Here is a 13,197-nt window from a genome sequence, read left to right on the forward strand (position 1 = left end):
ACATGAATTTACTCTTCCTATCACAGCATAAATTCTACCTCAAGAATTGTACTGAATGTCACAACCAAGTTGAGCATTATTCATCAAGAATCCTACACTTGGGGATCCCGTAGACTTTTGTAAATATAAAAACCAAATTTTGAAAAGTCTAAAATAGTAGTTGTTGAATAGGTAAAACATTCCCATTTTTGTATGCTTATATGCTATACCTCTTCTTTTGATCTGGTCTTGAAGAAGTCTCTTTCAAACACTCCCTTCTGGGCGAAAATGGTAGGATGGAGTAGTGAGTAAGCATTACCCTGTTCACCATAATTAGTTCTGTCACTGATGCGACGAATTCGGGGAGCAGGAATATCAGATCGAATGGTTGGAACACCACAAATGGGGTAGCCTAGGTCATTGATGAGGAAGGAAAACAGACATTCTAAAACAAAGCTGTGTAACACAGTAGCCACCAGTCATATGTGCATACTGGGCACTTAAAATGTGGCAAGGAAGAATTTTGGTGTAATCCAAATGTAAAATTCAAACATTTTAGTACTAAAAAGAAAAATATTTAATAATTGTTGATTGGTTATTGAAATAATATTTTGAATATATATAGTATTAAAATTAATTTCACCTGTTTTTTCTTTAACATAGCTTTTCTTTTTTTTTCTTTCTTTTTTTTGAGACAGGGTCTCACTCTGTCACCCAGGCTAGAATGCAGTGGCAATGATCATAGCTCACTGCAGCACTGAAATCCTGGACTCAAGTGGTCCTCCCACCTCAGCCTCCCAACTTGCTGAGACTACAGGAGTTTGCCACTATGCCCGCCTAATTTTTGTATTTTTTGTAGAGACAGGGTCTCACTATGTTGCCCAGGCTGGTCTTGAAGTCCTCGTCTCAAGTGATCCTCCCACCTTGGCCTCCCAAGGTTCTGGAATTACAGGCAAGAGCTGCTATGCCCAGCCTGATTTTCTTTAATGCTAAAAAAATTGTAAATGCATAGATGACTTCAATTATATTTCTATTGGACAACACAGTCTAAAGAGAGTAGCAAGATTTCGTTACTCTGGAATGTATAGCATGCCTATAAAATCCAGTTGAGAACATGTAAATCCTTAATGATGTCCTTAGTCCAAGGATATAATCTTGATCAACATAAAATAGTCTTTGTAAATAACCAATATTCGTCATGCTTCATGTTGACATAGGGGTGTTATGGGTTGAATTGTCTCCTTCCAACATTTATATATTGAAGTCCTAACCTCCACTACCTCAGAGTGTGACCTTATTTGGAAACAAGGTCATTTCAGGTGTAATTAATTAAGATGAGGTCCTACCAGAGTATGGTGGGCCCCTAACCTAATATGGCTAGAGTCCTTGTAAGACGGAGAAATTTGGACACAGACATGAAAATGGGGAGAACACCATGTGAAGATGAAGGCAGAGATCAAGGTGATGCTGAAGAAGCCAAGTAGTGCCAAAGACTGCTAGCAAATCACCAGAAACTAGAGGAGATGAATGGACAGATTCTCCTTTACAACCCACCAGAGGAACCAATCCTACTGACACCTTGCACTTCAAGCCTCCAAAACTGTGAGACAATAAAATTCTGTTAAGACACCAGTTTGTGGTACTTTGATACAACAGCCCCAGCAAGCTAACACATGAGGAATGAATATGCAGAGAAATGTTTTGTAAAAGCTCTTTAAATGTTTGAAGGCAGATATGTATGAAACTAAGAATCATATGGTTTTAAAATCTTCTAATATTAGTACTTGGTGGAGCCTGAATTACTACAATGTATAACATTTGATGTTCTGATCTATAATGGTTTCCATTTCATTAATCTATAAAGAATCATTTTACTTTGGTCATCATTGGCAATTCAGTTCAATCAACATTTATATGTGGGCCTCTCCTCCCCAGGTGATTAGAATACAGAATTAAATGCAAGGTACAAGGCTTTGAGGGCCTTAGTCCAATGGAGAAAGGCAGGGGACAATGCAAGAACAGAGAAAGGACAGTTTGCTTCCACGTTTGTCAATGCTTGACAAATAAGTGACATACAAGCAGAAGGAATGGCTCCTACAACCGCACTGATCTCAGAAGAAGTTGTCTTATAGTCGTTAGAAACTTTATCACTTGGTCTCAGAAGTGTCCGGAGAGTCTTTTCTGTGCTCCCTGGTTCTTTTAAGACGATATCTTCTGGCTTTATGAGGAGAGTTGGTTCAGATTCTTCAACATAAGCCTCAGTAGGGTTTACACAATCTGGTTTTCTACCTTTAAGAAAAAAAGGGAAGGAAAAAATGCAGGAATACATTACTACTTCATTCTTGCTGCTCTGCAACAGGATAAGTTTTCCCATCTAGTCTCTTCTTGCTAATGGAAACAGCTGGCATGACCCCTCTACTGGCCCAGCACCCAACTGTGGAAGAGTAAGTTCAGGCCAATGTCATACACCAGGAAATCTGAACATGGCCTAATGTTTTCTTCTGCCACTCCACTCACTTCATTCTAGAATAAAGCTTTGAAATATGAGAGAGCAAGTGTAAACATAGAATCCATTCATTTAAAAAAAAAAAAGAGTGTATTTTAATATTTAACTTGAACTACAAAGTTTTTCCTAGCACAATGCCCTAGGGAGAAATAAGACAAGACATGCTTGTAGTTGAAAATTCCACACCTACTTGACTGGGTGGGGAGCGTGCATTACAAGTGGAGGGAGAGGATAAGAACTCATTGTGAGCTCAAGAACTGTTTCTATAACTAATTCTTGACAAGTCAGTATACAAAAGAAAACCCTGAGGTAGAACTGTAGTTGTAAGACTGTCCTCTTTTGCAGATTTGCTTTACTGAGTCAATCCTGAATTTTGGAAATAAATTCCTGCGATCTTTTTCAAAGATCTGGTTACTCCATAGGTACCACTAGAGAGCGCTGTGGTGTTTCCATCTTTAGAAGAATTCTAAAGGTTCCGGGGGAGCCCAAGCAAAGGTTGCAAAGGCAAGTGGCCTGCTGGTATTAGAAAAAGATGGAAACCGTGGCAAACTAGAAAAGACTTGCCTCTGTAAAGAATGCACTCCTCTCCTCCTTGCCACCTTCCCCCACACTCAGTTCCTGCCAATTGCTGCCATGAATATGTTCAGGCCCACTGTTCCAGATCCTCTAATCCTCCACCCCATCAAAAGTAGAAATCTGGACAAAGCTTGAAAAAGAATTTCTCAAAAAATTGAAAGATTACTTACCCCCTTTTCTCCAAAAGTCAACAGTAAGATAGAATTTGATATCAGGAAAAATTTGGCAGAACATTCCTGGGACCCTTCTAGACCTACTGACCACAAACTTAACAGTTCCTACCCTAAAATCCTAGAAGATGAAAATCCTCAAGGACTCCATTGAAAATGGCTGAAGAAATCAGGATCCAGAAACCAGAAACAAATCGAAGAACTCTCTGGTCTGAAATAAGCTTTTGCTTTCTGCCGTTACTTCATGAGTTGTGCCAAGAAGGAAGCTCTGTCACCCCCTGTTTATGAAAGAGTTGGAGTAGAGCTGTTTTCTGTGAAAAGCTTCATTAGGTGGAGAAGATTCTGATGTCTTCCTAGTGGACAGAATAGAAAGGCTAACCCATAAGGGCTCACAGCATCAGGAGAGACCAAAATTTGGTTTTGACCTAACAAAAAGGCATGTCCCAAGAATAAAAGTGAAAATAGTCGTAGCTCCCGTTTTTAGAAGAGAGACATTCCAAGAGGAAATAAAAATGTAAACCATCTTTTTTAAAAGTTATACCTTTAATAACTAAGATACAAAAATTAGGGTAGGCCGGGTGCAGTGGCTCATGCCTGTAATCCCAGCATATTGGGAGGCTAGGGAAAGAGGATCCCTCAAGCCAGAAGTTCACAACCAGCCTGGACAACACAGCCACTCCAGAGGCTGAGGCAGGAGAATGCCTTGAGCCCAAGAGTTCAAGGCTGCAGTGAGCTATGATTGCACCACTGCATTCTAGCCTGGGCAAACAAGAGTGAGACACTGTCTCAAAAAAATTAAAACAAATGAGGTATTATTATAAACCAACTAAAGTATAAGAATGCAAGACTGTTTGAAATAACACTCAATGGTAGTAAGATTGAAGTAAAACCTCACAGACTTAGCTGATAAAATTGCAAATCACTAAAATGATTTAGAAAAGCAAAATGAAAATAGAGTTACTTCTGGGACAATAACAACATTCATAAGAAATGAGAAACAAAGCTTTTTGAGAGACGATCATTATAGCATTGTGCATACTACTTTTAAAATATCTAGAAACAATCTAAATTTCATAGAGTGAAGAAATTGTTTAGTAAAACATAATACATCAGCATGAGGGAACTGAACTGTAGTTCATAGAAACCAAAAAAGCAGGCCGGGCGCGGTGGCTCAAGCCTGTAATCCCAGCACTTTGGGAGGCCGAGGCGGGTGGATCACGAGGTCAAGAGATCGAGACCATCCTGGTCAACATGGTGAAACCCCGTCTCTACCAAAAATACAAAAAATTAGCTGGGCATGGTGGTGCATGCCTGTAATCACAGCTACTCAGGAGGCTGAGGCAGGAGAATTGCCTGAACCCAGGAGGCGGAGGTTGCGGTGAGCCGAGATCGCGCCATTGCACTCCAGCCTGGGTAACATGAGTGAAACTCCGTCTCAAAAAAAAAAAAAAAAAAAGAAACCAAAAAAGCATTTCTTTATTCCTTAGAAATGTGAAAGCTGGCTAGGCATGGTGGCTCCTGCCTGTCATCCTAGCACTTTGGAAGGCCAAGACAGGAGGATCACTTGAGACCAGGAGTTCGAGATCAGCCTAGGCAACACGGTGAAACCCTATCTCTGCTAAAAATATAAAAAATTAGCCAGGCATGGTGGCACATGCCCGCCATAATCTCAACTACTCTAAAGGCTGAGGCACAAGAATCACTTAAGCCTGGGAGGCAGAGGTTGCAGTGAGCCAAGATGACACCACTGCACTCCAGCCTGGGCAACAGAGGAAGACCCTGCCCCAGGAGAAGAAGAAAGAAGAAAGAAGGAAGAAGGAAAAAAGAAGAAGAGGAAGAAGGAGGTGGAAGAGGAGGAGGAGGAGGAAAAGAAATTTAAAAGTTAAATTTTAAAAAGCCTTTAATAGTATGTTCAGTGTTATTTTAAATATGCTTAAGATATATACATATACACACATATGCTGTGTATATGTATAAATGTTTATATCTATAAATGTAATGATACAGAAAGATAAAATGTAGGCTAGAGGTATCCAATCATTTGGCTCCCCTGGGCCTCACTGGAAGAAGCAGAATTGTCTTGGACCACACATAAAATCCACTAACACTAAGGACAGCTGATGAGCTTAAAAAAAAAAAAATCGCAAAAAAACTCATAGCATTTTAAGATTAGTGTTGGGCAGCATTCAAAGCTGTCTGGAACCATGGGTTGGACAAGCTTGATATAAACGTTACAACATTTGAATCAAAAGTAAAGATTATTCTGTTTTTCCTTTTTATACAAAATTTTAAAAATCTAACTTTATGTCAAATTCTATTTTTCCTGGGAAAGGGAGCTAATTAGATAATCGTTTTTAAACAGGTTTCTGAGAAACTGTCTTTCGTATTTTGAGCTTCGGTATAGGTTTTGTGCTTTTAATTTTTTAGAATAATACATGGTTCAAACTCAAAAGATTACAAAAAAAAGATGAAAAAATGAGTCTCATTGCCACCCTGTCCCTCAGCCATCCAACTGCCTCTTCCTGGAAATAATAAATGTTACTGATTTTTTCTTACACTTGCACAGATATTCTATACATAAACAAGCAAATAAACATTATGTACATATGTGTATTTTTATTTTTCATATAATATTGAAGTTGAGTATAGCTGAGCTCATATAAAAATATAGAGGTCTATTTAAGAATTCAGCAAATGGCTAAGCACGCTGGCTCATACCAGTAATCTCAGCACTTTGCGAGGCCAAAGCAAGAGAATCCCTTGAACCCAGGAGTTTGAGACCAGCCTGGGCAACATAGTGAGATCTTGTCTCTGTTAAAAATAATAATAAATTGGCCGGGCACGGTGGCTCAAGCCTGTAATCCCAGCACTTTGGGAGGCCGAGGCGGGTGGATCACGAGGTCAAGAGATCGAGACCATCCTGGTCAACATGGTGAAACCCCGTCTCTACTAAAAATACAAAAAAAATTAGCTGGGCATGGTGGTGCGTGCCTGTAATCCCAGCTACTCAGGAGGCTGAGGCAGGAGAATTGCCTGAACCCAGGAGGCGGAGGTTGCGGTGAGCCGAGATCGCGCCATTGCACTCCAGCCTGGGTAACATGAGTGAAACTCCGTCTCAAAAAATAATAATAATAATAATAATAATAAATTTTAAATATTTTTTTTAAAAAGAATTCAGCAAACCCTAAAAAATTAAATACCTTTAATAACGACCCACTCTTCATATTCTTTAAGAAGCATTTTGTCTTTCCAGTTAAGAAAATTTGCAAATTCCAGATAGTTAATGAGGCCATCATTATCCACGTCACAGTAGTCAAACAGCTGGTCCAGGAGCTTCTCATCTAAACTCAGGTTGGCCTGGTCACAAGCTTCCTGCAGCTCGGCTTTATCTATCACCCCATCTCCCTTCTGTTATACAGGAAGCAAAAGAACATAAAATGCGAGTTATATTCAAGAGCAGAGTAGGCAACATTACTTAGTTTAAGGAAGAAGAAATAGCTTCATCACATAAATTCAAATTGGTCTCAATTTTCACAGAAGAGGAGTCAAATATGCTATTTACACCATGGTAGAGCAATATTACCATGATATGGGCTTGACATTTCATGTGACCAATGGGTATGTATTTTTGACAGCTCTCTATAATTTTTCATCCTTACAAAGTTTTTAACACCTTCTGTGTTTTAACAAGGCTATAAATGGCCCTTCATTTCATTGTTATGAAGGAGAAACTGGGGAGATAATTGCAGGACAAGTTCACAGAGGTAGATTCAAAGACAGTTGTCTGGTTTTGATAACACTCCTATGGGCAAGAGGGAAATGTTACCCATCTGATGGTCAGCCCCATTCTAACAAGAAACACTAAGATTCATCATGGTAAGTAGCGGGAGGAGCACGGGGAGAAAAGGTCTCACCTCCTTTCAGACTGCAGTTAAAGGCAGAAGTACCTACACTGAGTTAGAACAAAGTGAAGTGTATAAGGGCTCTGAGCAGAAACTGGCTAATTTACGTGGGAAATGAAGGGGCAGAGCACCCCACGCTTGTTAAGGAAGAATGGCAACAGCTGGGACATCTTACCACTCGGCTCCTCCTGCAGTCTATCAAGCCAACATTAAATGCATTCAGAGATAATGGCAAAGGCCCCAGTTTTCTTGTTAGTTTCTGCAAGAAAAACTCTCCAGCCAGTAATCATTCACTGTTAGTTTCTGCAGTGAATCCTGACTTCTACAAGGGAGCTTTAGCCCCCTTGGAGAGACTTCCCTGAGAAGAAATAACTCCCAAGAGAAGCCATAAATGAGTCACTGCATGCTATTTAAGCTTTTACTGCTCAGGACTAGATTTACCATGCTGATGGAAACAATCCCCTAGAGAATGAGAAACTGACTCGATGAATTATAAATTCTTGCAGTCAGACCCACAGCCCTGGAAAACTTCCCACCTAACTCTTGTATTCAAACAGAATGAGAACTTAAAATACATGATCTTGACAATAGAGCTGCAAATCCCCTAGATTAAAGTAGACTCCTTTATAAAAGCCTCTACTACAACCAAAAATGCAAACCCACACTCATCCCTAACTGAAAAGCAGTGGGAGATGTGGCTGTTGAATCAAGAGAGCCCCAAAACTGAAACAGATGCTGTCAATGATAACTTACTGCCTAATTTACAGGGCTTTGTGTGCACTGAAAACATTGGTGGTTTGTTTCAGGGAGCTAGAATGCCACCACCACGCCAACCAAAACTCAAAATAAATATTTCTTACTGGTGCAAAGCCATTCTCTCCCTCTGCACCCTTAATTTCTCCCTCCCCAAAGCCCTGATCTCAACTGCTTTAGGAAGAAAGATGAGCACCATTTGTTCTCACTCATAGGTGGGTGTTGAACAACGAGACCAGGTGGACTCAGGGAGAGGAGCATCACACACAGGTGACAGTTGGCAGGGGTAGGGGAGGGTGGGGAGGGATAACATGGGGAGAAATGCCAGATATAGTATGCACCTAAAGTAAAATAAATAAATAATTAAAAAAAAAAAGAAGAAGAAGTAGGACCAAGGGCTCCAGATCTTCAAGAGGGATGCATCTGTTAAGTGGGGTGAGATTCTCACATTTTTATGGTTTGGATACAGGTGCCAAAGTCATCATCATAGTCAGTCCTGGGAGAGGGTGGAAGGGAAGGATGGCCATATTCAGTTAATGGGGTTTGGGCAGCAGAGAAGAATGAAAGATAACAATGTATCATTGCTATGGCTTCCAAGGCTGAAGGTTTAATTGGTATTGATCCTTCCCATGTCTATATAGTGAATGTTCATATGGGACAGGGGGGATTACCCTGATCAAGAAGACTCACGTATAGACAATTGTTACTATCTTTGGGATGCCACAGCCCTAATGAATCCTTTAAGTCACAAGTCTATGACTGGTGGTTTTGCCAATTAGAGCCCCTGGAAAAGAAAAGCAACCTTCACGTGAAGGTGCACCTTGAAGCTTAGGACTCACTGCCTCCCTAACATAGTTACCAGGTATACCTCCATTAGCCTCTCACTGAGCTCTTCTGGAAACTGAACACTAGACTCACGGAGGCTTTGTGACTCTCCAGCCGATAATCATTTTGAGGTGGGCCAACTTGGACTCAATGACTAACAAAGTGAAAAAGGAGCAAACAGGCCCCAGATGTCAAACAGAAATGACATATTCAATAATGCAGCCAGCCCAACCCTAGAAACATCTCAGCTTTATGGGTAAAAGGGTAGCATATTTTTGTTGTTGTTATTGCTGCTGCTGCTGCTGAGACAGGCTGTCACTCTTGTCCAGGCTGGAGTGCAGTGGTGTGATCATAGTTCACTGCAGCCTCAAACTCCTGGGCTCAGGTGATCGTCCTGCCTCAGACTACTGAGTAGCTGGTACTACCACTCCTGGCTAATTGTTTTTGTTTACTTGTAGAGATGGGGTCTCACTATGTTACCCAGGCTGGTTTCAAACTCCTGGCCTCAAACTATCCTCCTGCCTCAGTCTCCCAAAATGCTAGAACTGTAGATGTAAGCCACCACACTCAGCTGAGTAGTGATCCTTTACGGAAAAAAAAAAAAAAAAAAAAAAAAAAAAAAAAACAACTCAAAAAAAAAAAAAAAAAAAAAAAAAAAAAAACAACTTATTCACCTCTCTGTCACCTGAAGCAAAGCCACTGATTCAAGAGCACCCTCAATCCATAGAACCTCCTCTAAATGCCTGGGCCTGGTTCACTGATAGTCTGGCTGAGCTGAAACCTAGGGGTCGTCACTGAGCTAAACTAAAGGCTATTCTCATGTCTCTAGCCCATACTTCCCTTGATAAACCTGTTATATTTTTACTGACTCTTGGGCAGTTGCCTGTTTGGTTTGCCACCTGGAAAACTATAGACAAGCAGATTAAAGACACCCTTTTAAGGGTCTGCAAACTACAGACAAAACTTATGGCTACTGATTGAACTATTTGGGTAGATCATGTAGGTACTCACGATAAGCATGGGAATGACTGGAATCAAGCTGCTGATCAAGCCTGAACATCCAGATTGCCGACATTGCTGCCTGTACATACATGGCAACACACCCCCATTACACATAGGGCACAAGATAGAGGACTCCATGTTTCTAATGCAGAAGCCACCACTGCATGCCAAACTTGTGACTGCCAGAAGTTGACTCATTTGTCTCATGGTGAGAGAGGACACATCACACATAGGGAGCTCCCTCATGCTTCTGACAGACTAACTATAGTGAACCTTTGACTCCTCCCTACTCAGAACTCTTGGTAGTGCCACACTAATATTGACACTTATTCAAGTTATGGAATTGCCATTCCAGTCCAATCACATGGCTCTAGTCCCAACAGTAGGACCCATAAAGTTAAGTCAATGTGCATCATGTGTGTTGCTTTCTGGAACATTTTCAGTCTGACAATGGGGTGCACCCTATAGCACAAAAGCTACTCAGCAATGAGCTGTTAGTCAAGGTATTCAATGAACCTTTCCTACACCCTGCCATCCATTGCCATGTGGTATCATTGAGCATTGGAATGGCCTTCTCAAAAACTGTCCACCTCTCTCACCAGCTCCTGGCTGTTTGGTCACTCAATGCACCTGTCCCCAGAAAGGACTCATTCTGCCTCAGCTGCTTCCTGAATAGTAATCAGAATAAAAGGGGCAGGGGTTATAAAGACTTATTTTGAAAATGTGGGTTACTGCCATGACCATTCCTGGACATGATGCACCTTTTCTCCCCCCGACAGCAATCCCAGGCCAATAGGGTTGGTCCACCCTTTTGGTAGCAACCAGGCATAAAAAGGATTCTAGGAGGTTCAAATTTAATTATATTTCAGCCACCTAATTTTCCTGTTGGGTTGACATAGTCCTTGGTCATAAATATAATAACCACTTGGTTGTGTATACCTCTCAAAAATCAGTGTGAGAGCTGGGAGCAAGGGCTCACATCTGTAATCCCAGCAACAAGGGAGGCTGAGGCGGGAGGATCACTGGAGGCTCAGAGTTCAAGGCTGTAGTGGCCAATCTCAGCTCACTGCAACGTCCGCCTCTGAAGTTCAAGTGATCTCCTGCCTCAGCTTTCCGAGTAGCTGGAATTACAGGTATGCGCCACCACACCCAGCTAATTTTTGTATTTTTAGTAGAGATGGGGCTTCACCATGTTGGTCAGGTTGGTCTGAAACTCCTAACATCCAGTGATCCACCGTCCTTGGCCTCCCAAAGTGCTAGGATTACAGGCATGAGCCACCATGCCCAGCCCATATTCTCTATTTTCACCTAGACCTTGTGTTTGGAAAGGTTAGATATAAGAGGGACCAGGGATCTCTTAGGAAAGTTCCAGAGATCTGTTTTATTCTCTTTTATGCCTGACCTTTCCAGACAAAAGTTCTAGATGAAAGTAGGAAGTAAACGGGAAAAAAGATGAAGTTACAGCTACTGGAATAGGATACACTGATTTTGTGACAATGTGGGGAGAGCAGCAACTGAACTCTTGGAGAAAGAATACCTTAGACCCCAGATGTTCTGGGGAGTGAGGGACATCATGATATTTTGTTTTTCAGCCCACTCCTGAAGACTGCATCATAAAGAAAAATGCCTTGGTGCAGCTCTCTCAAACTCCTGGCGACACCTTAGTTTTAACCGACTGCCAGGCAGTTCTGACCACAATTTGAAGGACATCCTCCTCAACTTTACCAAGAAATCTATTGGAAACCGCGGAGAATGACCCTAGTTACTACACCTCCCACACTGAACACCTTTGGGTATCCTCCCCAGCCCCATTTGCAGTCATTCCACAAGGTGAGCAAATACCACCAGCTGGTGGCATGACAGACAAGAGGTTGGACTTACTGACCTCATGCAGCCGCTCCAAAAACAAGGACTATACACTAGTATTGAATCTAACCGAGAACCCTACAGCCTGGGAGTCAAATTTATTTTAGGAAACTATTCTAGTTTGTTAACAGTGTTTATATATTGACAACAAATGTGCTCCTTAAGTGAGCACAAATCTGCACATGCTTAATTAGACAATTAATTAAAAGAGAAAATCATCAGCTGACTTGCATTGCTAAGAACATCTGTCACGAATTACATAGTCTATGGTAGCTAGGAACCAAAATCTCTGATTGCAACTCTGAGTTGATCACAGTACTTGGGCCTCACTCTACTTCAGTGTTGTGTTACGTATGTTTACCAACTGGCTCTTTGGTGGTGTGGTGAAAGGAAGCCCTGATTTGTAGCGGGTGCTGCATTCCATGGTGTACCTACTCTCATCATGGTAATTTCTAGCTACCGTTGTGATATCAACTAGCTTGTAAGCTTTCTGCAAATTTAGCAATATGCTCTCTGAAGCCAACGTTAGCACACTACCGCCACTCAATGTGTAACTCTTCCTCTAGATTTTCAGTTCCCTAAATGGAATGTCTACACATTATCTGGAATAATAGTTGATGTATACTATGAGTATTCAATAAATAACAGAATTAATTTCATAAGCCAGGAAGATTCACTTAGAAATCATAGTTTATTTGCTCTGTTGTGTTTTTTTCCATTAAATTAAATGTGGCAACCAAAAATATAAGATTTAAATAGTTAAAAATTATCCTGCAGCTGTACTAGACCCACATCTTATTACTCTCTCAGAAAAAAAAAAAGCTCCTTATGGACACTGAACATTATATTGTCAGCGTATTAAAAGTTAACTAATTAAAAGGTATATCAAGGGTGGGTGCGATGGCTCATTCCTGTAATCCCAGCACTTTCCAGCCTAACCAATATGGTGAAACTCCAGTTCTACTGAAAATACAAAATTAGCCAGGTGTGGTGGTGTATGCCTGTAATCCCAGCTACTTGGGAGGCTGAGGCAGGAGAATCACTTGAACCCAGGAGGTAGAGGTTGCAGTGAGCTGAGATTGAGCCACTGCACTCCAGCCTGGGTGACAGAGTGAGACCCTGTCTCAAAAAAAAAAAATAAAATTAAAAAATATATATATAAGGTATATTAGCATTAAATAACTCTCAGTAGTTTCCTCCCTGCTTAATTTATCATAAGGAATGTGCCTGGTGGTTTACTTAGATAATCAACAGCTATTAGGATGCTCATCTTTTCTACAATTACATTTAAAATGAAGAATTCTTAAAAGCAGAGCACTACATATTGTGGCAGGTTCTCTTATTCATGTCACTACCATTATTTACTGAGTTGGCTCCAAGCTTCCTGGTAACCAAAGCCGAAAAGGTGGCATAATCAATACAAAATTCATGTTAACCATAGGATAAAAACCACTCAGATACTTAGATGAAGTACGAATATTTTCTTTGTCAAACTTAATTTCTTTTTTTTTTTTTTTGAGACAGAGTTTCGCTCTTGTTACCCAGGCTGGAGTGCAATGGCACGATCTCGGCTCACCGCAACCTCCGCCTCCCGGGTTCAAGCAATTCTCCTGCCTCA

The 13,197-nt window shown here is 41.0% G+C and overlaps 1 protein-coding gene across 1 annotated transcript in view; it reads right to left on the reverse strand.

Annotated features, from left to right (window-relative positions):
- The window catches only part of EFHB (EF-hand domain family member B), a 59,729-nt gene that overhangs the window by 2,954 nt on the left and 43,578 nt on the right, over positions 1–13,197 (reverse strand). The window contains exons 10-12 of the mRNA XM_017522528.1: positions 6,432–6,639; positions 2,056–2,268; positions 210–391 (exon numbers count right to left, since the gene is read on the reverse strand). Coding sequence (XP_017378017.1) covers positions 210–391; positions 2,056–2,268; positions 6,432–6,639 — 603 coding nt within the window. The remainder of the gene's footprint in view (positions 1–209; positions 392–2,055; positions 2,269–6,431; positions 6,640–13,197) is intronic.

This window comes from Cebus imitator, unplaced genomic scaffold (genome assembly GCF_001604975.1).
Source record: "Cebus imitator isolate Cc_AM_T3 unplaced genomic scaffold, Cebus_imitator-1.0 Scaffold24, whole genome shotgun sequence".
NCBI lineage: Eukaryota > Metazoa > Chordata > Mammalia > Primates > Cebidae > Cebus > Cebus imitator.